This window comes from Schistocerca piceifrons, chromosome 2 (genome assembly GCF_021461385.2).
Source record: "Schistocerca piceifrons isolate TAMUIC-IGC-003096 chromosome 2, iqSchPice1.1, whole genome shotgun sequence".
In the NCBI taxonomy this organism is placed as follows: Eukaryota; Metazoa; Arthropoda; class Insecta; order Orthoptera; family Acrididae; genus Schistocerca; species Schistocerca piceifrons.
This window is the reverse complement of record NC_060139.1, coordinates 121,045,732-121,072,448: the sequence shown is the minus strand read 5'-3', so window position 1 is coordinate 121,072,448 and position 26,717 is coordinate 121,045,732. Positions and strand designations below refer to the sequence as shown.

Sequence of the window (26,717 nt, the reverse complement as noted above, 5' to 3'; positions counted from 1 at the left end):
ATTCAGTTCAACACCATCGGAAATGTCAGCCACATTACAGAAACAATAAATACATACATAAAATGTGTACAAACTAGGATATATCTCCTGATGTAATCAAAAACTTTAGAGAAAACCTCAGTTCCCCAATCATGCTGTAATCACCAGTAGAAACTTTAACCATCCAACAATAAACTGGGAAAATTACAGTTTTGTTAGTAGTGGGCATAATAAAATGTCCTGTGAAACTTTCAGTAAACGCTTTCTCTGAAAACTACCAACAATAGATAGTTTGCAACCCCACTCATGTTGGAAATGTATGGGATCTAATGGCAAAAAACAGACCTGACCTCTTTGAGTATGTCCACATCGAAACTGGTATCGTTGACCGCGATGCGGTGGAACAATTATTACCAAACTAGAAAGGACAACTAAAACAAGCAGAAAGATATCTATATTCAGTAAATTAGATAAAAAATCATTAATGTCATATCTCAATGAGGAACTTGAAACTTTCAACACAGGGCAGGAGCATGTAGAGGAACTCTGGCACAAGTTTAAAAGAGTAATTGACCATGTACTGGATAGATATGTACCCAGTAGAACAGATCATAATTGGAGGGAACCTCCATGGTATACACTTACTGTAAAGAAACTTCTAAAGAAACAGATATTACAACATAACAGGAGTAAAACAGAGTGTAGATAGAAAGATGCTGAATGAAACACGTTTCGCTGTCAAGAGAGCAATGAGTGATGCAGTTGATGACTACCACGGCAGAACATTGTCAAGTGATATTTCACAGAACCCAAAGAAATTCTGGTTGTATGTAAAATTGAGGGTATCAAAGCAAAAGCTGAATTGATTAACTCCAGTTTAAAATTTTCCATATATTTGTAACAGTTGCCAGTAACAAATCATTCTGAGAAAGGTTCCCTGTAAATGATGCTTTGCCAAGTGAAGATTGCAATGAGCCTTTTTGTTACATAAAATTTCTGACCTTTATTGGCTTTTCTTGTCTGTTCAATGACTTAGCTTTTTTTTGTCTGGACCGTACTTTAAGCATCATGTCTCAACACCACTGTTGACGTATAATAGGAAATTGGGAGCAACCGCTGATCTTTCCACGAAATTTTATTTACAGACTGAGAAAATGGAAAATAAATTTTTCAAATATCTCATTCACGAAGAGAGACAATATAATCTGCACTAAAACTAATTTATTATGCTTCAACATGTTAAACATTGGTTCTGCGTATGCTTGTCTGTGTTGCTTGTGCAACAATACCCACTCCCTGATTAACTGTCTAATGACAATCTTATCTCTTAAAATCGCTATGTACTGTTCTTACACAATTGTTTGCATATCAAATAGGTGTCAACATATACCTTCATCATTTCGAATGTTTCTATTATTGTTTTCAACATTTGGAGAAAAACCCAATTGCCGCACTCATGTTCATTCTTCAACAGTAAAGGACATGGTGTGCATAAACAATAAGAAACATCTTTTGTTCTTCACAAGAGACTCCAAACAGCTAGCGAAAATAATGGTTTCTCTCAGCAAGATATATGGGATAGTACCTCTGAGTCGTCTGAGGTAGCACTGATGGTTCATTCCTGTAAAACTTATTCCAGAAAAACTTTATACATACAGGGATCCAGTACGTAAAAAACTCGAGTTTGCTCATTTCTCATAAAAATTTATTCCCAGTTACCTTCCTTCATACTGTCATTCAAATTTGCTTTATTTCAATTAACTATTCAAGTAATTATCTTACTGTTGCTGGTGTCAGTCACTGAATTACTGAATTATAAAGCCATTCTAGAATGTACTGTTTTCTATGTATGTAACATAGAACTGCAAAATTTTCTGGGGGGGGTTACTGAAATTGTTGAAGCAACCATGTACTCACACACATTTCCTCATCGGAAATTACCCTCAGCCCTGTGGAAACTGCTTGTTACGGTGATGTTTGTCTCATATTACATGCTACTTTCACATAAGCCTGTGTTTTAGATAAAGATATTTCAGCAATGGTAGAGGTGACTGTTCACAAACATTTATTCAAGAAGCTGCTGAATTTAACCCACCACTCTCACAAAAAGTGATTAAGGCATAAACTGCAAGAAAATAGCTAGTCTTACTTATTGGGTCTTCAGTTTATTCATGAAACATGATGTAACTACAGTAAGCACAACACATCCTGTATTTAAAAATTCTTTCCTGTCATAAAATCACCACATGGAGTTTCTTCTGTATCTAAAATTCATTCTACTTTAAATTATATCTGTAATAACTTTCTATATTGAGACCTTAACTTGCTGAATGTGGCAGCAGCTGCTCAAACAAAATACCTGTGTGAGATTTGTCGTTGTGGAGGGTAGCTCTCCTGCCGATGAAGGGGTGAGTGGACGCCTCTGTTGAGCTGCTGCAGCTGCTGCACCTTGCTGGATTAAGTTTGCGGGGTAGACGCCCCAAGGAGCAACCCCGTAATATTGGGGCACAACTGTTGGCCCTGTTAAATAAAATACAATAGGACTCAACATATAAACAGATATATGAAGAACATTACCTTGTGTCATAATGGATTCACCATTATTAACAATCACCAATCTTCCAAAACAGAGCATATATAACAGAAATTTGCATTAAATAGCAGAAAATCGATGGAAAATTACTAAACAACTAGTCACACTTACAGAAGACTAAAAATGTGCACAATTATTTACCCACTTCTTTCTGGCTCCTGCAATCAAATGCTTAGTTTCTAAGTTATCTGAACAACAAGGTCATCGTGTTCCAGGTAGGTGCACATAAATACAGTTACCAACAAAGTTTAGTTTATGCTGGACAGGTTGACCTGACCAGGTACAAGACAATACGAGATGCCACCAAGAGAGTTGAATTTAACAGAACTAAACAGGCTTTGTTCCATTTTAGTGATTTCAGCTGTTTCACAATGCCACCAACAGGAACATCTATAGCATTCATCTATGCAATGGTGTGAGAATTAAAGTGTTGCTGTACTCCTAGATTTTTTCTTTGCAAACAAACTTTTGAAAGGAGAATCCAGCATTCCTGCTTCTGCTTTACTACCTTCAATTTCAGTTCCCATATCACCCATGAGTTTCCCGATACATCTGATAAAATAATATATATATATATATATATATATATATATATATATATAAAAAAACCACAATCTCTTTGGGCCTTGTTGGCGGTCTTTTTATAAGATCCTGTTACAGTAGCTGTTGAAGGCTTCACAAGTCGCCCTTTTTATATAATCTTGTTTCGTTTAGTACCTCTCCATCTACAGCCCCACCCTGTTTTAAACCTGTTGGACAGTATTCACTGTTTCTTCAGAAGTTTCTTTACAATGACTATATAGAGGGTACCGCTCGTCACGACGTCATAATCTGTTCTACTAAGTATATATCTTGTATTTACCCAGGGCATACCTTGTATTCACCCAGCGCATTGTCAATTATTCTACTAAACTTGAGATACAGTTCTTCTACAAGCTTCTGCTCAGAAGTAAATGTCTGGAGTTTCTCTTTGAGATACGACACATCTATCTAGGTTACTGAAAATGTAATTAATCTTTTTACTTGTTTTAGTTGCCCTATGCACCTTTGCAACATTGTTGGTACAATTGTTTCACGGTCACTAATACCAGTTTCAATGAGAACATTGTCCAAGAGCTCAGATTTATTTGTTGCCATTATATATATTTCCACTGCCAGTGAGCTTTTGAACTATTTATTCAAAGTAATTTTCAAAGAAAACATGTATTATTGTTTTGCAATGTGTCTTTGTCAAACCTACCACTTACAAAACTGTAACTATCTGAGGCACTCATTGGGTGTTTAATATCTCCTCCGACGACGACAGTTTAACAGGAGAATATATGTACTAGTGACAGAATTTTTCAGTTACAACCAGAGGTGAGGCCAAATGGTCAACAGAAATATTCAATTATAAGTTTATGCCCACCCCTAATACTGAGTCTTGCTCACACAATGTTGCATGTAGCTTCAATTTTTATCTTGACAGATCTGTGCTACTTGTTTTTTGTGGCAAAAAAAAAAAAAAAAAAAAACATCTCCATTTTCTGCTAACCTACACTTTTTATACACACTCAGATTTGCTCCAAAATTCTCAGTGCTATCGATTTGGGGTTTTAGCCAACTTTCAGTATCTATTATTACGTGAGCTCCATTGGTCTTTAAAAGTGGTTCAAACTCTTGAAACTTCATTGCAGAAGTTAAGATATCAAAGCCAACATTTTATGTGAAGACATTTACAAAATAAGACTTACTCTTTAGAAAGGTTTAGACTTACAGTACACTGTTCTTAGTAATCAAAAATCAATTTACATTTCCCTCTTTTATGAAGCTAATAAGAATCCAATCCTCAAAACACTTTAAGCCTGCACTATTGAATATTAGCATTCTTTAAATGCATGAACATAAATAAAAAAAAAGGGACTTTACATTACCAACATATAATGTTACAGGCAGATTTCTCTAAACAGACACATTATATGAGGGTGAATAAAACATACCGGAATTTTTGTTTCATGAACTTTTGTAAATTAGTGTGAAGTGATCTCTGATCATTGTTGTTTTCATTTCCAGTGATTGTTCTCTACAACTAGAATGTTGCTGTACCATTTCCCCAGTCATAACAACAATGTCAGAGCAAGAGGTACCGCAATCTGTTGTGCAATACATTATAATCAAGTTTCTCGTAACAGAGGGCATACGACTGTGCAAGATTTTAAGACAACTTGCGGCACAGGTCAAGGACAACATTCCAAAAAAGGACTGAAGTGTACACATGGCACAAACAGTTTTTTAGGGGGCAAGAAGTAGTTGAGACTGCGGCTCACCAACATCGCCCAAGGACCAACATGCCTGAAGAGAATATTCACACTGCTAGCCAGCTTATTACAGATGATCACTGAATGACTGTTGCGAAAATTGCTACTGAGGTCACAATAAGATATGGTAATGCTATAGTGGTCACTACTGACGACCTTAGATTTAGATAAAGGGTCTCTGTAGGTGCCTCGTTTTTTCACCACGAAGCACAAATTTCATTGTCTAGGGGTGTGCAAATGACTACTGACAGGCTACGAAACAGAAGGGGAAATTTTTTTTTCACTAGGCACTGTGATCTGCAATGAAACATGGGTGCACCACCATTATACCACAAGGTAAGGGGGGGCACCATGAAATGGCACAAAAAGGGACAAATATGCCCCTGTCGAAGGAAAAAACTGTCCTTCCATGGAGGAGATTGTTGCAACAGTCTTTTTTTAGTTTTTAAAGTAGTTTTTCTCATTGATTTTCTCCACAAATGCCATACTGTGAATGCTCGATACTACTGACAACTTATGGACCAAACAGAATGTGCGTACTAACAGAAAAGGTGCACATTTCCCATTTGGGATGCGATTGTGCATCCACAATGATGACAGGTGGTGGTTTTGTTAAGATTTACTTTGTCAAAGAGGAGTTCTAACCACAGTATTTCTGAGTTACCAGTAAATTACTCCTGTGTGCTAACGATATGGTAACTGTCTCATGTTGGTCCAATGTGACCACAACCATTTTATGTTGCTACGGGCACTTATTATTATTATTATTATTATTATTATTATTATTATTATTATTATTATTAATTACTACTACTACTACTACTACTACTACTACTACTACTACTAACCCGTATTTATATTTTGGTTATATGTGTCAGTTTTCAGTTTGATTAAAGTTACATGGGCATTTATGAGGAACATAAAAGACACTTTGTTTGCCTTCAAATGTTAAGATTTTTGTCAGTGTGCAGGGTGAACCCAGACTCTACAGACAAAATTTTCCAACTTTTTCCAGGATATTTTCTGAGCATCTTGATATCAGGGACCCTTGGCCTCCAGTGGCTCATTACAGAGTAATTGCATTTCTTTTACTTTATACTTCCAACTTCCAATTATCTTTTTATCTATGCTGCACTGAAAATATCTGTCAAACAGTGTGAATGGTAACAGTATACACCATGCGTCTTGTTTGGGAGCAGACTTGTTCCAGTTACTTAGGGAACTTGCTGCCGACAACAGTAATGCCTACTTTACTCTTTGCCCTCAAGCTGGCATTCAATATTGCTTGGTTCCATCAGGTTTATTTTTCCCAGTAAGATTATTATTATATTAACACTGATATACAGCACTACTGATATGTTTACTGACGGAGACTTGGCTTATGTGCAACTTTTTTGTTTGAGTTCACTGAATGCAATGAATGAGTGGCACAACCACACATCTGGGCTGTCCCCATTGTGCCACCAGCCACATCACAGTACTTTTGCTTCGGTACATGTGTTGTTCACGTTGGAGATTGCATATTACAGGCTTTATCACTAATGTGAAAGCTATTTTCACGAAAGTGGTAACAAATGAAATATATCTTAATTTAATTATAACTCTGTAACAAGGCACCAGAGACCACATGTCCCTTAAACCAAAAATTTGTTGTTTTGTATCTTTATCATTGTTTTAAGATTTCTTGTCGTATGAAAATTGGTTACAAAAACCAGATTTTTGGCATCCCTTGAAAAATTAAAATTAATATATTAAAGAAAATGTCAAGATTAGAAACAAATCACTAAAAAAGAAAATTAAATGTCTTCTCTAATACATTTCAACAAAAAATTACACAGTTTAACACCTCCACCATTACCACAAAATTTATAGTCATAAGCCAGTAACAGAAACCATCCGATATTGTTTCGTGCACTTAAGAATGTAAAAACACATTTAAAAACAGACACAGCAGAATGAACAATTCATCTGGATCATTCAGAAGAACAGTATTTACAAGAGGAAGTGTGATGACGATGAAAACTTCATGAAGTTACTCACAGACAGTAGTGCCAACACTATCACACAAGATGTAAATTACGTATCAGGTTCAAAACTGGGGAAGAGACTAAAAATATTAATTATTTAGCAAGGCTAAGTACAAGCAGTATTTGTACATAATGAGAGTATTTGAAGCATAACTGAAGGTGAACAAGGACATATTGCCTCTTCCAAAGTGTACACGTCAAATTACAAATAGCACAAGATTAAAACTTACATGCAAACCAACAAAAGTAGGAAACAGGTACTGTTGGAGGTAAAGCAATAAGAGCGAGTCATGCCTGGACAGTTCATCAGTATAGCATTTGCCTGAGAAGGACAGATGATCTACGCTTGAGTCCCAGTCTGGTACACAGCTTATATTGCAGAATGAGACCAGATCCAGGACTACATTAATTCAAGAGATTTTAGTGGAACCTGGCAGGAATACAGCAGCCTCATGTGATCACCAAATGAACTATAACCTATCATCAGGACACAACTGCTTCCTTTGTACAAGGCATTATTAGATATGTATGGTTACAGCACTGACTACAGCAATCTTAAGTAAAAAAAACAAAGCAATTTACTACATTTTTATTGTGAGCTGTATGAACATAAAACAAATTAATTCTCATTTTAATTGAAGTTTTACAGTCCACACAATGATACTCATGGTTGCTTAATAGTGGTATGCACCGTTCAATGCATATCGAGTGTGTATCCCTATCACTTCCAAGCAAAATCAATTAGTTAAGAAGTATAACAAAATGTCCCCAAAGTAAATGTATTGTGGTTCAATGTAACAGTTTAAGATTCTGTTTTTTAAAGATAGTGCATAATGAAATATAATATATATATTTAAAAACACAGATGATGTGACTTACCAAACGAAAGTGCTGGCAGGTCGATAGACACACAAACAAACACAAACATACACACGAAATTCAAGCTTTCGCAACAAACTGTTGCCTCATCAGGAAAGATGGAAGGAGAGGGAAATACGAAAGGATGTGGGTTTTAAGGGAGAGGGTAAGGAGTCATTCCAATCCCGGGAGCGGAGAGACGTACCTTAGGGGGAAAAAAGGACAGGTATACACTCGCACGCTCACACACGCACGCGCACACACACACACACACACGCCCACGCCCGTACGCGCACACACACGTGCCAGCGCTTTCGTTTGTGTGTGTGTATATATATATATATATATATATATATAAGAGGGAAACATTCCTCGTGGGAAAAATATATGCTTGTGTGTGTGTGTGTGTGTGTGTGTGTGTGTGTGTGTGTGTGTGTGTGTGTGTGTGCGCGCGAGTTTATACCTGTCCTTTTTTCCCCCTAAGGTAAGTCTTTCCGCTCCCGGGATTGGAATGACTCCTTACCCTCTCCCTTAAAACCCACATCCTTTCGTCTTTCCCTCTCCTTCCCTCTTTCCTGATGGGGCAACAGTTTGTTGCAAAAGCTTGAATTTTGTGTGTATGTATGTATGTGTGTGTTTGTTTGTTTTTCTATCGACCTGCCAGCGCTTTCGTATGGTAAGTCACATCATCTTTGTTTTTAAATATATTCTTCCCGCGTGGAATGTTTAACAACATTCCACGTGGGAAAAATATGTGTGTGTGTGTGTGTGTGTGTGTGTGTGTGTGTGTGTGTGTGTGTCTAGGCGCGCACGCGAGCGAGTGTATACCTGTCCCTTTTCCCCCCCTAAGGTAAGTCTTTCCCCTCCCGGGACTGGAATGACTCCTTACCCTCTCCCTTAAAACCCACATCCTTTTGTCTTTCCCTCTCCTTCCCTCTTTCCTGATGAAGCAACCGTGGGTTGCGAAAGCTTGAATTTTGTGTGTGTTTTTGTTTGTTATTGTCTCTATCAACGTACCAACACTTTCGTTTGGTAAGTTACATCATCTTTCCCACCATTTCATGTCTTACTCCTGCTTAAGGGTGGTGGTGGTGGTTCTGGCAGCAGTGTTTCTTCTTTAGATAATATAGCTGAACAATTCCATTCATTTGTAGTTAATATTACAATCCAGAATGCATGTGGATGTATAGATGCTATACTTCAAAAAGGAAAAAAGTCTTTAAATACTACAAAAACAGAACAACCGCCATAGCCTTCATCACAGATTTCTTGTAAACAAAGAAAGTTGACATCTACTTTTGTTTTTACCATCGAAACAAAAATTTTTTGTTTCATCTCTGTTCCTTAACATATATTACATTTGAACAGTCCCAACATCCACGTACTTTTATCTTCTTAATCTGCGAGGATTTAGTTTTTTGAAACATTGGTTTCTTTAAACTTGGTTTACAAAAAAACACTTTTTTAAAATCCCATTTGAATAATTATGTATTATGAAGCTTCTGTTACTGGTAATATAAATCTTTTTTCCACAAACTTCATAACTGGCAAGTTCGTTGACGAGTTTCATTGTAAGATTATAGATTTGAAGTACTAACATTTCTGTGTAAGAGGAAGGAATGTCCTCTAACAAAATTCACTTCTTGTTAGAAGCACGCATTCTGATATTATTTTAGGCCACATTTCTTTTGTTAAGAAGCCTTCTAAGATACAATGAAAACAAGTAAGGGGCACTGATATTTTTGTAGTGTAAAGCATAAACACCAAAAACTGAATAATATACAAAATACTGACGAAAATGTGATTGCCATTGGGGGATATTAAAATTCTCTCTTAAAGCAAACTAAAAATTAAAATGACACCAAGTATCATGATACAATGTATGACTATACCTTCACTCTTCTATTTAATATGATGAAATGTATGAATTGTTTGAAGATTCCAATATTAAAACACAAGGAAACAAATAACATGGAAAATAAAACCTCACCTGCAATAAGTGTTCCAACATAAGGCTCTTGGGGTGCATTTATCACATAAGGTGCACTCGTAAATGCTGCAGCAGGGGCAGCCAGCCCTGCAAAGAAACACTTAAAATGATCTACAAGATAGCATTCACTTTCATTAGGTCTCTCTGCATTCAGATCCAAAGTCTGTTACATGTGTTCTGAAAAAAACTGCTCCATAACTGAAAATTTAAAACAGAAATAAAATATGGGCAGCTGAACCAGTGAAAGAGCTTTGATAAATCTGAAATGGCTGATAATATCATGGGCTGATACTTAGGTAGTCATTTAAATGTCTTAAAAAATTGATTTCTTATGGCAGTCATGTGATCCTACATGGAGTGTATTACAGACCGGCATAGAATATTTAGGTCTTAAATGAGTGGTTTAAGGGTAACGTAGTATATGAGTTACATTTTTATCATCTAATTAATTTTTTTTAATAACTATGCAGTCCAAGTACAGTCTCAGTTGTCTCTCATTTCTCACTTTATGAAGGTTAAAGCAGAAATCAATAATATATATATATATATATATACTGAACTTTCACATGTACTACTCTGTAGCACCATCTGTGAAATTTCAGTAATGCAACTGCTAAGACATTCTACACTTACTGTTACTGGTGCGCACAATTGTTATAGAGTCAACATGCTACTTCAAGTAAATGTAACTAAACAAATAATTTGAAAATGGATATGTACAATTTCACCGGTACACAAAATATGTACAATATAAGTAACATATGAGGAAAATGAAAATTTGAAAATGTTAGCATTTCTGGTCTTTAAGTTTCTGAGTAAATCAATTAATTGTTTACAATATGTACAAGTCAACAGCTTTCCAATGACAAATAGACCATAAAAAAGGAGGCAGTAGATCTTACATTTACTATGAATGCTGTACACTTCATTCCTATGAACTGGTTTTAAAAGATGAAAAGATTTTTCTAAACACTTTTTAATAAGGACCCTGAAAGTTTAGTGCAGAGTAACATTAAATTAAAACTGTAAACTCACCAAGTTGCTGCTGCTGTTGTGTTGCTAGGTACTGTTGTTGCTGCAAGAGCAACTGTTGAGGCGTAGCTTGTTGCTGCTGCTGACTGCGGAACAGTTGCTGTGAATAAATAAATTACTGTTAATAGCTTGAAGACCACGCACTGTTCTTCAACATTCGGTAATTTAAACTGTAATATTTTAGGTGCTACCCATATTATTATTATTGTGTGTTCCTGTTCTAGATGCCACCTTACGTATGACATTAAGCAATTATGCTCAGAGTGACTGATGAAAGCATTTTATAGAACGTATTTGCTAAGATATGTTGAACACAATTGAATCAGATGTGCTAACACATTTGTGGACACCAAAATTATGTACTCACAATGGCCATGGTCTAGAACAGATTGTCTAAAAATGCAGCACAATATGAAACCAACTACGGAATGTTTTCCCGGCTGTGTACTGTATTTGAGTAACTTTGGCTGTGGGGTTACCAGAACGATGGGTTTTACAAATAGGACACTAACACATGTTGGAGGTTGAAGATGAGCATAGTGAGGGATGAGAATGTTTCAGCCAGCAGCAGAGCAATCTCCAGTATGATTCTAAGATGTCATGGATGCAGATCGTCATCACGTTGAGCATCATTTGTTACCTGGAACATGAACATGGTATGCAAATAACAGACGTTACCTTGATATGTGGAAATTAAAATGTGTTTCTTTTAACTGTTTATTCAATATATCTCTTCTGCGTGTCCTTACAAATGTTGCCACAAAGTTTCACTGTACTACAGTCACTTGTTTTTCATGGAGGCCCTCTCAAGTAGGGAAAGTTTAATAGCAACCACCCAGTAGTGTACAATGTCAGGTATTTCACCCTTAAGCCATTTACCATGATGGGTCCCTATCCAACAGATATCCTCAAAAAGTGGAAAATATTAGTTTAGCACCTCAAAAATGCCATGTAATCATTTCACTTCATTTTCAATGGAATCAGTTGTCGTAGTCATAAGATAGCCGAGTGCATACTGGCCCAAGTTAAAACTCTGAGAGTTTAGTCCCAGTCCTCCTCTCTTTTTCCTTATTCTTTTCCTATTTTTACTTCTGGCAAAAGCTGAGTACCGGCTTGATTAAGTTTAACCACAAAACAGAAGACAAATAGATAAAAAACAATGGACTTAAAATGCTTTAGACACATACAGATTTATTTATATGATTTACAATTCTTAAGAGTGATATCATCGAAACATTAGTAAAAAATTGTTCTTGTATCATGAACATTGCAAAGCCTTACCAAAGTTAAATTTAGTTTCCAATCAATTGAAGGAAACTTATTCCCGTAACATCCTCAAATACTGAAACTTCCCGGCAGATTAAAAGTGTGTTCTGGAACAGGACTCATACACGGGACCTTCACGTCTACCGACAGAGCTACCCAAGCATGACTCGCAACCCATCCTCACAGCTTCACTTACACTAGTATCTCATCTCATATCAAATATTGGTTTTTCTTCTTAGCTGTGATCCACATTGAGCACAGTTTACCATGTTAGAAAATAGGCAAGATGAAACTCCAATGACCGAGGAAATGGATTTTAACTGTGTCCTCGAGTTTTGAAATTGCGTGATTGTTCTATAACAATTCAAGTACAATTTAAATTAGCTCCTAAATTGCTCATCAAACACTGCATTTGGAAAATTCGGCACACCGACAGGGCATATGAATATCAGCAGAGAATGTGTGTCCCTAAAAACAAATCCGTAGCCTTCTCACATCTTTGTGAGTGATCAGGGAGAGTAAACAGAAGGTCAATTGTCACTTAGAACAGCAGGAAGCAGTTTAACATGTATGTCCATAAACGAGCATCTAACAAACTTCAGCAGTCTTTTTCTTTATTTGTGGTTGTACAAGCAACCATTTTTGATGCTGACAGAAATATGTTATAGTACTCTTACTGAACTCAAGATTTAATTGTACCTATACTGCAAAGTACACTCTCAGTTACCAAGCCACTACAAAAATTTGATGCTATTTTAATGCATGCTAAATTCATCTCGTAAACTCTCTGATGACGGTACGTCTCTAATGACGCCATCACTCAGTTCTTTCACCAAACCCCATTCTCTAACGTGCATGCTATCCTTGTCAACTAAAAAAGTAATGCCCCCACTTTCTGAGCAAATGTGAGGTTATATATATAGCCTTCACAGAGCGAGTGCATTAACATTGTTGAAGGAACAGATGGTTGACAGGTACACTGACTCATGTGATTTATCTGTGAAAGACAGACATCAATGCTAGAGACAACAACAATGTTCATGTGCAATATGGCTGTGGTTAATACACAAGATAATGAATATGCCAAGAATATTTAAGTTACACTCGCCTACTCGTGCAGTTTCTGAATGCGCAGAGTCTGTCAGCCACTGATGCCCATAAAATATGTGAAATGTAAATGAAGAAGTGACATAATGTGAATGATAAAGAACGCAGTGCGCGAATATATCTGATAAGCCATCTGGTACGTACTCTACAATGAGAAGATGAGGTGCAATTGAATATTTTCCCCGTGTATTTTCAACAAATTTTACAGTTGCTGTTGCACAAAACTGTGATTCACTGTAGTTCCCCAATAACGTTACAACAGGTATCACATTACCTGCTGTTTTGCTGTTGCGCTTCCGCACGCGATTACGACGCCGCCCAGCTACGGAGATGGTCGCCCGCTGACGAGCAGGGCAGCGCGTGGGTCGACGGCCTAGCACAAAGCTGTGGGCTCCACGACTCTCGCGCTCACGAGGTTGCCTCGCAGAGGAGTCGTGAGTTCCTCAGCCTTCGTGTCGCACCTCTACTCAACTCAATTTGTGAAATATCGTCCCCAGCTTACAAGAACGCGCAAGTTTCCACAACAGGAAATGGTCCACTTTCGCGGGTCACAGACGTTCACTGCATCGTACGAAGCGAAGAAACACGTTAATAGTATTCCTGGATTTTTAGGCAACACATAGTTTCCTTTAACAGTTTCTCGCGAATATGACTCTACATAAGAAAAAACATGAACAGTAGAACAAACTGCGGGGGTCATGATACTTCTCTTCACGGACGTTTAAACACTGCCATCTCCTGCAAGCTATAGTGAGAAGACAGCAACTACATAATATGATTTTCTGATGTGATGGGGAATGACCAAACAATAATTAAGACGCCACAGTAAAGTGATCAATCCGTCCGAACTAGGACTCTGAGCGACTGTATTCACCGCCACTCATCAAGATTAAAACAACTGAGAAACATTTAAAATGCTACCTACCCTACATGTTGTCAGATGTTTTCAATTGATGTGGTCAAACGTTCCTTTTGCATTGTTGACAATTGAACTATTTTCTCGATATAAAAATTCTGGAACTGGATGTAGTTGTTCTCTGAGCTATCGAGGGACAAAGAAAACAGCTGAACCGTTGTAGACTAACCCCTCAGGTAGATGAGCTAATTTTTTTACCCTAAGCTACCTGTTATTTGATTTCCGATCCAAAAACTACACCCGTCGATACGGCGCTGAGTCGGCAATTTTTAGTTAAAAACATCTGTCTCTGTCATGAAGTTTGTGAACATCTAGCAGGAAATGACATACGAAACGGATGTTTGTTCTTTCGATTATATTCATCACTATTGGATTTATTCGTTCACACAAACACTAATTTACATCAACAACGAGTCTTCGTCTGCTGCGATAGTACTCTTACCATACTTGGCACGTGCATCCGATCTCCTATCCTCCTCCTACACAAAATGAGATATATTACACCTCTATGCCATTACAGCCCAAAGGAAATAAATTTTTTAGCGAAGTTATCGTTCTGGCACACTGACTTCGATTTTAGTATTAGCGTGTATTAATTGATGGTTACGTTATTTCACCTTCAATTCAACACCTTGACTACCGATTATTCTGCGTCAGTGATGCCTTAAATCACGCACGTTCTGTTGTTCTCTACCAAAATCGGCACTGTAAATTCCTTTCTTTCTTTCTTTCGCGGAGCAACGAAAATGCTTGTTATTTTGCCGGCTAGAGTGGCCGAGCGGTTCTAGGCGCAACAGTCTGGAACCGCGCGACCGCTACGGTCGCAGGTTCGATCCTGCCTCGGGCATGGATGTGTGTGTTATCCTTAGGTTAGTTAGGTTTAAGTAGTTCTAAGTTCTAGGGGACTGATGACCTTAGATGTTAAGTCCCATAGTGCTCAGAATCATTTGAACCATTTATTGCTTGTTATTTTTTTAAATTCTCCGAGTTATACATAAAATTCAACTTAACAGCAAAAAGGAAACTACTTAATCCAATAATGAAATGCCGCCTTAAAATATGATTCCACTGGTTGCGCCTACGTAGATCCCACCTATCGAAAGAAGCGTTAAGTTTACACGGCGTTAACACTCTGGCATTGAAAGAGCGCTAAGATGCAATATGATGATCCATGGTGACCATATTGCAATAATAACTGAGTCGCTATTCGCGTTGCCAACATTCAATGGTAAGGGCTATAGGGGTTAGTATTTCCCATACAAATAGCTGCCACTGCCAGGATTCTGAGGAATGTGAAGGCCGACCTTCTTGCAGCGAGTGCAGCAAAGAATGGAATACAAGAGCGAACCATTCCCGTTGGGGGGATTTAATTATTGTAGTCACAGACACGGCCAGATGACAATGAAGTAAAGTGCGGGAAACCCAAGATCTGCACAAGAGAATCTGTTACAGAAAAATTCACTTATTTTAGGTTGATGCGCAAGTTTTTGTTTTACATGTTGCTACAGGTTTATTCATCGATTGTCATCTTTTATTTGTAGTTTACTGTCGTTATTTGAGTTTTTATATTGTCATGTGGAGATAGTGAATGAAACTGTGGACGATAGAAAATGGAGTGCCAAATGGAGAAATCGGAACATTTACGACATGTTGTTCTGCTTGAGTTCAATAGAGGGGTGACAGCATCGGAGGCAGCCGGAAACATTTGTGCCACTGGACAGAGCACGGCAAGAAAATAGAAAAACATTCAAGAAGACCTTCGGGATTTGACGAAAATGGTTTAAACGCATTAATCCACAATGCTACATATCGGTGTACTCGAGAACTGGCAAATGTGATAGGTTCAAAAATCGTGTGTATACGTACGGCATCCCCTACGTCAAAATCACAAAAATCAGCGGGTGGGCGTACCGTATGCACGTCCTGCTTGCTCGTCATCAATTGGCTCATCAACAGCACCAACCATTCCTATCCCGTATCATATTATGGTGACGAGAAATAGTGTCTTTATGCTAACACAAGGAAACCAGCTAGCATCCACTGATGATAATGCTATGCATCTGGTGGAACAGCGACGTACTGGTATATCACGAATTGCTTCTCCGAGCTGTAACAATCACTGCTGACGTTTACTGTTAACAAATAAGATGTCTTGCAGTCGCAGTCCAGGAACAACGACCAGAAAGACTGCTTGTAGTGATAACTTCCGTCCGCAATAAGCTGGAGTGACAAAAAACTGAGTTGGGTTGGGAAGTCATTCCGCACTCATCTTATTTGCCTGACCTTGCGTCCTCATATTTTCGCCTTTTTCCCTCTCTATCGAACAACCTTCAAGGAACTTTCTTTCCAGACGAAAATGCGCTCCGAACATGGCTCGACGAGTTCTTCGCCTCAAAACTACGTGATTTTACTGTCGCAGAATCGAAAAGATATCCCAGCGTTAGCGTCCGCTGGAATGGACAATGGACGTGAATGGATGCAGGTGATCAGAGAGGATGCTTACGTACGTGTCACCTGTCGAGAGTGGTATCTAGACATATCAGGGGTCCCATATCATTCCGACTGCGCACGTGCCATGCCTTCACAGTGCCTCCACCAGCTTGAGCAGTCCCCTACTGACATGTAAGGTCCATGGATTCATAAGGTTGTCTCCACACCTATACACGTCCATCCGCTAGATACAATTTGAAAAGAGAATCGTCCGGCCAGACAACATGTTTCCAGTCATTAACAGTCCAATGTCGGTGTTGACGGGCCCAGGCGACACGTAAGGCTTTTTGTCGCGCAGTCATCAAGAGTACACGAGTCGACCTTCGGCTCCGAAAGTCCGTATAGATGATGTTTCGTTTAATGGTTCACGCGCTGACACTTGCTAATGGCCCAGCACTGAAACCTGCAGCAATTTGCGGAACGGCTGCGCTTCTGCCACTTTGTACGTTTCTCGTCAGTCGTCGTCGTCCCGTTCTTGCAGGATCTTTTTCCAGCCGCAGCGATGTCGGAGATTTGATGTTTTACCAGATTCCTGATATTCAAGGTTGTTGTTGCTGTTGTTGTTGTTGTTGTTGTTGTTGTTGTGGTGGTGGTGGTGGTCTTCAGTCCTGAGACTGGTTTGATGCAGCTCTCCATGCTACTCTATCCTGTGCCAAGCTTCTTCATCTCCCAGTACCTACTGCAGCCTACATCCTTCTGAATCTGCTTTCTGTATTCATCTCTTGGTCTCCTTCTACGATTTTTACACTCCACGCTGCCCTCCAGTACTAAATTGGTGATCCCTTAATGCCTCAGAACATGTCCTACCAATCGATCCCTTCTTCTAGTCAAGTTGTGCCACAATTAACTCGTCTCCCCAATTATGTTCAGTACCTCCACATTAATTATGTGATCTACCCATCTAATCTTCAGCATTCTTCTGTAGCACCACATTTCGAAAGCTTCTATTCTCTTCTTGCTCAAACTAGTTATCGTCCATGTTTCATTTCCATACATGGCTACACTCCATACAAATGCTTTCAGAAACGACTTCCTGACACTTAAATCTATACTCGATGTTAACAAATTTCTCTTCTTCAGAAACTCTTTCTTTGCCATTGCCAGTCTACATTTTATATCATCTCTACTTCGACCATCATCAGTTATTTTGCTCCCCAAATAGCAAAACACATTTAAGTGTCTCATTTCCTAATCTAATTCCCTCAGCATCACCCGACTTAATTTGACTACATTCCATTATCCTCGTTTTGCTTTTGTTGATATTCACGGTACACTCGTGAAATAGTCGTACGGGAACATCCCCGACTTCATCGCTACCTCGGAGATGCTGTGCCCCGTCGCTCGTGCGCCGACTATGACACCACATTCAAAACTCACTTAAATCTTGATAACCTGCCACTGTAGCAGGAGTAACCGATCTAACAACTGCGCCAGACAGTTGTCTTGTATCGGCGTTGCCGACCGCAGCGCCCTATTTTGCCTGTTTACATATCTCTGTATTTGAATACGCATGCCTATATCACTTTCTTTGGCGCTTCGATGTATATTATCGATGACTAAAGTATGTACGTGTATCTGTTGTGTTTATTAAACTATGGAGAAACCCCACGAACTTATGCACCAACCTAATACATACCGAAGCCGCAACGGTACTGCTTTAAACACGGGATACAAAACGAAACTTTGCTGGCAACGGGAACTGGAGGCAGTGCGTAATAGCCACTGCCATACGAAATTCAACCACAACTGCTACCGACCGGTAGCAAATACACAGATGATATCCTCAATTGAACGGCAGTCCTATAATTGTGAACTGGCAGTGTCGGTGTTCCAGAGGCTAGTAAAGCGTAACAAATACGGTGTCTAATTTCTCACCTATCAGCACAGAGTAGTGAAGTTTTAGGAGCACCGACTGGGACACTTAAGTCCCGTGGAAGGCGCACAGAAGCTGTGGGCGGCAGACGAGCGGGCCGGATGTGATCGCCATATAAAGACAGTCAGCCGCGCACGTGGGTTTTGCGGAACGGGTGGGGCAAGGCTACATCGGGGCAGCTGTCCCCCACGCTCTTTGTCCGAGAACACTTCCAAATCTGGATTTCTAGACCTTCAGTCGTGAGTGTTTAGGCGGGTTGCAGGGACAAAAATTCATATGATGTACAAAATGCTATCATGAAACCAACCGTGTTCGCGTTATTCAATAACTCAGCCGCGAGTGAAACGTATTACATCTAGTGGCGAAAGTGTTCGAACTTTTCGTTTCAGTTAAGTGTAAACAAAGGAATCTGTGACAAGGCTATTATAGCGTCAATAGTGAAGAGAGTTGTGAAAAGTTACGAAATGTAAGGTGGGCGATAACAAGATGATGAGAAACAAGTTGAGCATTCAATAGGTAACATTTAGATCTAGAGAGGGAAGCGTAAATACGAGTACATGGCGCAAATTCTGAGGCAGGTAGCCCACTTGCTAAATAAATTTGTGCCGAGGAATACAGTTAACTATGGTACCACTAAACATGGTTCAATAATATTTGAAAGTTACCTACAACATGTTCAAAGAAACCGAATCATTTACGACAAAAAAATTGAATCAAGCCCAAACAAATTTGAAAGTATCTACGCAAAAACATTTCAATGAATTCGAAAGAAATGTACTGCCTGTCGGGTTGCCAGAAAAAACTAAATGTTCTGATACAATGTTAAACAAATAATGAAACAGTGTTGTCTATACACATGGTCGTTCAAATGGCTCTGAGCACTATGGGACTCAACATCTGAGGTCATCAGTCCCCTATAACTTAGAACTACTTAAACCTAACTAACCTAAGGACATCACACACATCCATGCCCGCGGCAGGATTCGAACCTGCGACCGTAGCGGTCACGCGGTTCCAGACTGAAGCGCCTAGAACCGCACGGCCACACCGGCCGGCCACATGGTCGTTAATCATAACCGAGGATAAAAAGGAAGATAAAATAATTATGTCTTTAGGAATTGCTTCAGCGAAGATCATAAGACAGTATCTACAGTCGATCCCTGTGCTGCGGTTGGAATTTGAAAAACAAAGAAGCTTGATATAGGGGAGATCGGTGGATCTGATGAGGTACCCGTTAGATTCTTACGGAGCATATGGAAGAACTGATACTTCTGCACGGAACAGTCCACCGTAGGTACTTTGAGCAACAGTGGTTCTCAGGTGATTAGAAAAATTCGTAGGTCGCTCTACTCTTTAAGCAAGGTTGACAAGACAGATGCGCAGACCGCTAATCTATTTTATCAATACAGATCTGCTGCAGAATTAAAGTATCTTGCACTCGCATATGGCGATTTTCCAAGGATCCGAAATAACCTCTCTGAAGAAATCAACATAATCTCGTCGAGGGCCAATCATGTGAAAGAGCCTGCTTTGTTCTATCAAGAGATCCAGAAGGCTGGAGGCAGTGGAGCTTAGACTTGCGTGTTTCTTGACTTCCGGATAGCCTTCGACACAGTTCTGCGGTGACGTTTCGTAGCTGAATACTTGTTTACATTTGTACAAATGTACAATTGCATTTCAGACTTCATACATAGCAGAATCAAGTATGTGGTTTTTAATGGCTGAAAAGACCTCGAAACCAATGCTTCCTCGAAGCAGCAGCAAATGTTTTTATGTAGGGAGCTTTACATAAGGCTTGTAGGTTTAAGAATACTCACGTTCCACAGGAGGCTACTGCTCTCACTTAGGGCGAACACAAGCATTAAACAACTTGACAGAACTAATTTTTAACTATATCATCTTCATATGATCGAAAAAGTTTGTTCATATTTTAAACTGAGGCAGGTCTTCCTTTGTTACTTATAGTAACACTGTACATCAGTCATCTTTCTTAGTGTGTCGACTAGATACTGACATCGCTGCAAATAATATCCAGATGAATTGCAGGGTTTGTTATTTAAAATCAATCTTAGGAAAGACGAGGCAAAATAATTTCAGACTAGCGTAGATAGCCAAAAAAATGTATGGTGGTGATACTCGAGTCGTGTATCGAGCGACCGCTACTGTGACCACGCCTTGTTCTCGCGTGAGTTCGGCACTTTGCAGGTAACCGGTGTTTTCTGGTTGTAACGATGACACGCCTTGGGCTACATTGTGTAACTCACAATGCGCAGCGCACGACGGGTTACTACACCGAACATAGAGCCCCACAGCAGTCGAGAGTACTTGGAAAGACTGATGACTGAAGCGGCTCGGCGCAAAGTGGATGGGCGAGGAAACGCCTACGCACGCCAAGGGGACCGTTCACTTGTCAGAAAGCTGCTTCCGGAGGAAGCCTGTGCCTGACTGCAAACATTTTAATTACTAGAGGGGCAGTTCCTGTAGACTGCGAGGGCGCTCAGAACGCCAAGAAAAATTCTGTCCCTTTTTTTACAGGTAATCTGATCGCCTATAGACGCTTTCCGGACGTTGCGTGGAATTAGCCCACCAGTTCTTGACGAGAAAGTATCGTAAAAAATTGGACGGGAGGAGTAACCTCTTCTAAAACGACTACAGAAATATACACTAAAGGGTATCTTGTGAGAATGAGTGTTGTTATCGAATTTATAATATAAATGACATTAACCTAGTCATAAAATTGGCTTTCAGGGCAAATATGATCTACTTCTAGGTTTCCTGCCTAAACTCACGGGTTGTTTCATACCGGAACAGTATCCTTGGGAAATAACTGAGAAAAGCAGCTCGTCCCACTTCAAAGACACCTATTTGTGCGTCTACTAAATGAGACAGCAGTAAAAAATGTAAGACTAAAACCAGACGTCCGATATGCTATCAGTATACAATGTAATGTAATTTAGCAAATATATTCAACAAAACAGGTACATTCATGTAAAAAAAGTCTTTCAAACTACACATGTCGTACTCTCATGTACAAGAAAAAAATTTCAAGAAGAGCCTCTCTGCTATTTACTACCTGCCAATTACGCCAAAGGTAATGTTTAACCACCCCTAATATAGCAGATTAAAGACATGTAAGTAAAGAAGACACGTAGAGACTTCTTGCACATGAGAACAAAGATGGTTAGAGCTTGAAGTTTCACCTATCTCTGAGCAGAGCATTACGGCTTGATCGGCATGAGATAATCCGTGACAGATGAAGGGTGCTTGGAGTGACTGCTTCGAGCGTCTACTATCATCAGTCATGTAAAGCGATTTTGCTTACGTTTCTATGACAATACTTCACTGCTGTCGCAATTCTAGGCAACTGCGCCTTTCAGTCTATGTTGTGGCAGGCTTTGCAAGCGTAATTGTTCCTGTCTACGCTTTGATCACAAACTCTTATTACGTCGTCGACTTGAAGTTTTATTCCGGAAATGAGATTTATATTCAATGCACCTCGTGAATGACGGCACGAAAAACAAATGAAAATAAATATCTCGCATTGGTATACGACTGCGCGACAGTATTCAGTTTGCAAAAAGAGAACAGCAATTAAGGAAGCGAACGTATTTTAACTGAATACAAAAGCCATAAAACTCAAATTCACAAAAAACAGGTTACAGTAGACCCATTTTCGAAGGCTCTAAGAGCTACGGGTCCAGATACACTGAGCACAGGGAATCGAAGGAAAGACATAATTCACGTCCTATCATTTAAAAAAATCGGTATTAATTGTTTCGCAAAGTTAGCAAAATACAGCGACAGGTTTTCAATGACGAAGTAAAAAAAAATCAGAACACAACCTGATTAGTATCAGTAAACGTGGGTAGGAGGTGGCTAAGGAGTATGGCTGCTATTTGTACCACGAAGAACTGCAGGAAGTAAGAAGAGAGCTAGTAACTAAAAATGTAGCACGTCTTAGGCTACTGGCAGGCAGACTTCATTGGGTAACGTACGAAAAACTGTTTAGTACTTTGTGGCAGATGGTATCGTTAATAGCCTAAGCTCCCTGCACCGCATACGTAGCGAACGTTTGTTCCACCGCCACGATATGGACTAGTTACTTTGCGTTCAAGCACCGCACTAGCGTCCTTCAACAACTTCGGCTCAGTAGCGAAGCGAATGTGTGTGTGTGTGTGTGTGTGTGTGTGTGTGTGTGTGTGTGTGAGAGAGAGAGAGAGAGAGAGAGGGAGGGGGGCAGGCCCCCAGCGCCACCTGCATCGGAGCGCCAAATGGTATCAAAGACAGACAAGATTTTCCAGGAAATATATGTTTATTATTATTACAGTAAATTCTATTATATTATCGTATGTGTTTCTGGAAAGGGTGGGGGGGGGGGGGGGCTGGCGCCTCGGCAGTATCGTACGCCGGGCGCCGGTTGGGGGTGGAGGGTGTAGTAAAGCGTCGTGACAAGGACGCCTGTTCGCTAAGCCACTGCCTCAGCTACAATTTTAGGTTACTTTGAAACTATTACCGATGCTCTTCGACGTAGTCAAATGCGGGAACACGTAAAACTGCTACAATATTAACAAAGTCAAGCGTTTTTGGCATTTCTCTAAAATCGTAGTACCCTATTACTTTGTGTTAACATTTTATTTTCCAAGAAAGGCAGATAAATTTATCATTACTAATCATTACTTGTGATTGAGCTCCATGGCTGAGAATTAAACTCGTTGGAGAAATTTAGTAACCAGTCACTTTTGAAGACACATAAAAAACTGTAATAAGTCATTGCATAAATAAAGCCACATAAAAAGAAGCTGGTTGTTATCTCTTTAAGTAAAGAAAGGTTAACGTTTTAAAAATATCTACATGTTTCTGACCAACAAAAATCTCAGTGAGTCTAACAGTATGTTACTATACACAAGAAACCAGTGCTTTGTCTCGCAAGTCGCAGGTTTCACTTGCGACCTGTCTCTAATCTGCTCTGCGTCGACAGTGATGATCTCGTTGCAAGTTTCGGAAGCTTCGGACTAGTGTTTAGTAAAAGGGCGGCCGGCATTGTGCTCGGGTAACAACAGGTGCAGCACAATGGCCACTCTCACCGGCCCCTCTCATTAGCCTGGCTCGACACCTACCCGTCTCCTGAAAGAGGGTCAAGCCTGTGAAGGATGACGCCCTCGAGTTGTACCCTCTTCACCCGACGCAGCCCGACTGAGACAAATGCGCACACATTCAGTACGTCCAAAACAAGCATCGGAATTGTGCGAAAAATTCACAATGGAAATTAAAAACGAGCAGCCCCTAGTTCACGTTTCTACTAATCGAATGCAAAATTAAAATCTTCACTGGAAGTCATTTATTTACATTTAAAACATGCCGATCAAGCGCAATTTCTCAATATCAGTACGCCGAATTTCTCTTATCCGTTAGATTTCACGCGACGACCGCTGAAACAATAATAATGACGAATATGCATAACTACGTCAATTTGGAATCTGAGAATTATCCTTACATCTACTTCAAGAAATGTCAGTTTCATATGACGCCTACTGTATAAGTTGGTTGGTAAATACGCATGCACCGCTCCGTCAGTCATTGACTTGCCCATTCTCTAACAGTGTAATATGCGACTGACTATTCGCTTATAGTGCAAAACACTTTCGTTTAAATTATCGGTTCTCCTTTCATCTCTTAATTAAACTTTAATCTTGTATCGAAATTCTTTCATTCAAATGAAAGTTTGACAGTATGAAGATGTTGTGGTTGATGTGGCGTTGGTAAAATTCATAAAATATGAAGTACATACACGAACTAATGCCTTACGTTCCGTTATCATTGTGTAATGTTTCTTGCTTCCACACGGATAAAGCTGCGTGAAATAATCAGGAAACAAATTTTACGTTTATATGGCCTGGGCAGAGAGAGACTATGGAATATGATGGATTTTGGAGGTTCTACCTTCACAATCACCGTTCAATTGCTTCGCTAGAATGTACCTTTATAGTGGATGTTCTTGGTTTCAGGACGTTCAATGGCAAGGTTATCAACGCCCTTGCAGAATATGGACTAAACTCTTAGAGAGAATAATGTCATTCCTAGTAGACAATCTTTTTGCAAGAGATGGCCACAAACACTGTTTGGCAAGAGCAGCAAAAGACACTGGCTGCTTATATATATATATATATTAAAATCGATAATAATAATTACACATTGGAGCGTGCACTTCTATAAAAATTTTTGCACATCTTCACCACGCTGAAATAACACTAATTTATTCGCGACAGTAAAATACTACATAAAATGAGAAGTAGCTGAAAAGGTGTACACGCTATTTCCTGGTACATGTTGCCGACTGAGCATCGATAAAAAACATGGAACGGGAACGAAGCAGTCACTGTGAGAACAACTAGATACTGCTTAACTGTCAAGATATACTCTCACGGAAAAAAATCGCAGCAGCAAAAAACTATTAATGTAGAGTGTTGAAAATTCGGGACTACATTTGTCTAGGTAAAATATTTAAGTGATTAACACAGCAAGATCACAAGTCACTGTAGGTGTGAGATGTGAAATGCTGGTACATTAATTATCTGCGTAACCGCCAGACTATTGAACGCAAACGTGCATGCACTGTGTTGTACAGGTGCCATGTCACTTTGTGGGATGGAGTTCCATGCCTGCTGCACTTGGTCGGTCAACAGAGGGACACTTAATGCTGTATGTGGATGACTCTGGAGATGTTTTCGGACGATGCCCCATATTTGCCGGACTAGAGACATGTCTGGTGACCAAGCAGGCCAAGCCAACATGTCGACACTCCGTAGAGCATATTGATTTACAGCTGTTTTATTTTCGCGAGCGTTATCCCGTTGGAAAACACCCCCTGGAATGCTGCTGTTCATGAACGGCAGCACAACAGGTCGGGTCACCAGACTGACGCACAAACTTGCTGTCAAGGTGCGTGGGATAACCACGACGGCGCTCCTGCTGTCATACGAAATCTCATCCCAGACCATAACTCAAGGTGTAGGTCACGTGTATCTAGCACGCAGACATGTTGGTTGCAGGCCCTCAACTTACCTCCTCCTAACCAACTGCACCACTGGCACCGAGGCAGAACCAACTTCCATCAGGTCCACAACAGGCCTCCACCTTGAACTCAAATGAGCTCTCGCTTGACACCACTGAAATCGCAAATGGCGGTGGTTTGGTGTCAGTGGAATGCACGCTACAGGCCGCCTGGTTCCAAGATGTCCTCGAAGTAATCGATCTGTAACAGCTCGTTGTCACCGTGTTGCCTACTGCTGGTCAAATTGCTGCTGCAGATGCAATACGATGCACCAGACCTACACGCCGAACACGATGGTCTTCCTTCTTCGTAGTGCCACGTGGCCGTCCAGGGCTCGGTTTTGTTGCGGCCGTACATTCCCGTGACCATTGCTGCCTGCAGTCATGTACAGCTGCTACATTCCTGTCAAGTCTTACTGCAAAATCCGAGAAGGAACATCCAACTTCACGCAGGCCTATTACACGACCTCGTTCAAGCTCCGTGAGTTTCTCATAATGGCGTCTTTGCCGCTTTAAAAGCATTCTTTACTAATGTCAACTCAACACGTCCAATCTCAAAAGTAACGCTAATGAAAATTACAGCGTTTTTAAAGCAAACCTGATTTGCAATCTCACAGTGCCGCTACTAGCTCCGCTTCTATGCGACTGGCACGAAATTTGAACAGACATCTTTCAGATGCAGAAATGTGTCTACCAACTTTCCTGTATGTCGCACAACTCCTCCTTGGTATAGCGACATTTTTCCCCCGTCAGTATACATCGAGAGAAAAAGGTACAGGTAGTCAAAACTAGAGTAGTAACCGCGACCACCCACGGATGTATTAATTTATAATTTGCCGAATTTACGATTATCTTTATTTTTCGTCTCGGCTGCCGTTAAGCGCTTTAGGGTAAGAGGGCGGCATAGGAGAAGCGGCAGGTGGGGAGGGCGTTGGCGCCGGTAGCGGGCGATCTGATACGGCCGCGGCGGCTCATTTCCGCAGGGCGGGGCCCACTCGGCTGATTAGCGTCGGCCACGCCCCGCCCAACTCACACCACCACCAAAGACAAATAACCACCCCGCCGTTGCCGCCGCCGCCGCCGCCGCCAAGTCCATTTCCACGTCAGCAGGCGGATCTCAAGCCAGTCACTTTACCCTCAGTGAATTTCCTATTCCTAGACGAGAGCAGCTATTCACGGCGCAAATTACTCAAGATTCAATTGCATTTAATTAAAAAGAGTAATCGTAACTATAGATAT

General features: G+C 40.1%; 1 protein-coding gene across 5 annotated transcripts in view; it reads right to left on the bottom strand.

Annotated features, from left to right (window-relative positions):
• The window catches only part of LOC124776586 (pumilio homolog 2), a 592,179-nt gene that overhangs the window by 51,920 nt on the left and 513,542 nt on the right, over positions 1 to 26,717 (bottom strand). For all 5 annotated transcript variants that reach the window (XM_047251637.1, XM_047251640.1, XM_047251639.1 and 2 more), the window contains 3 exons: positions 10,780 to 10,876; positions 9,745 to 9,831; positions 2,339 to 2,499 (listed from right to left, as the gene is read on the bottom strand). In XM_047251637.1, coding sequence (XP_047107593.1) covers positions 2,339 to 2,499; positions 9,745 to 9,831; positions 10,780 to 10,876 — 345 coding nt within the window. The remainder of the gene's footprint in view (positions 1 to 2,338; positions 2,500 to 9,744; positions 9,832 to 10,779; positions 10,877 to 26,717) is intronic.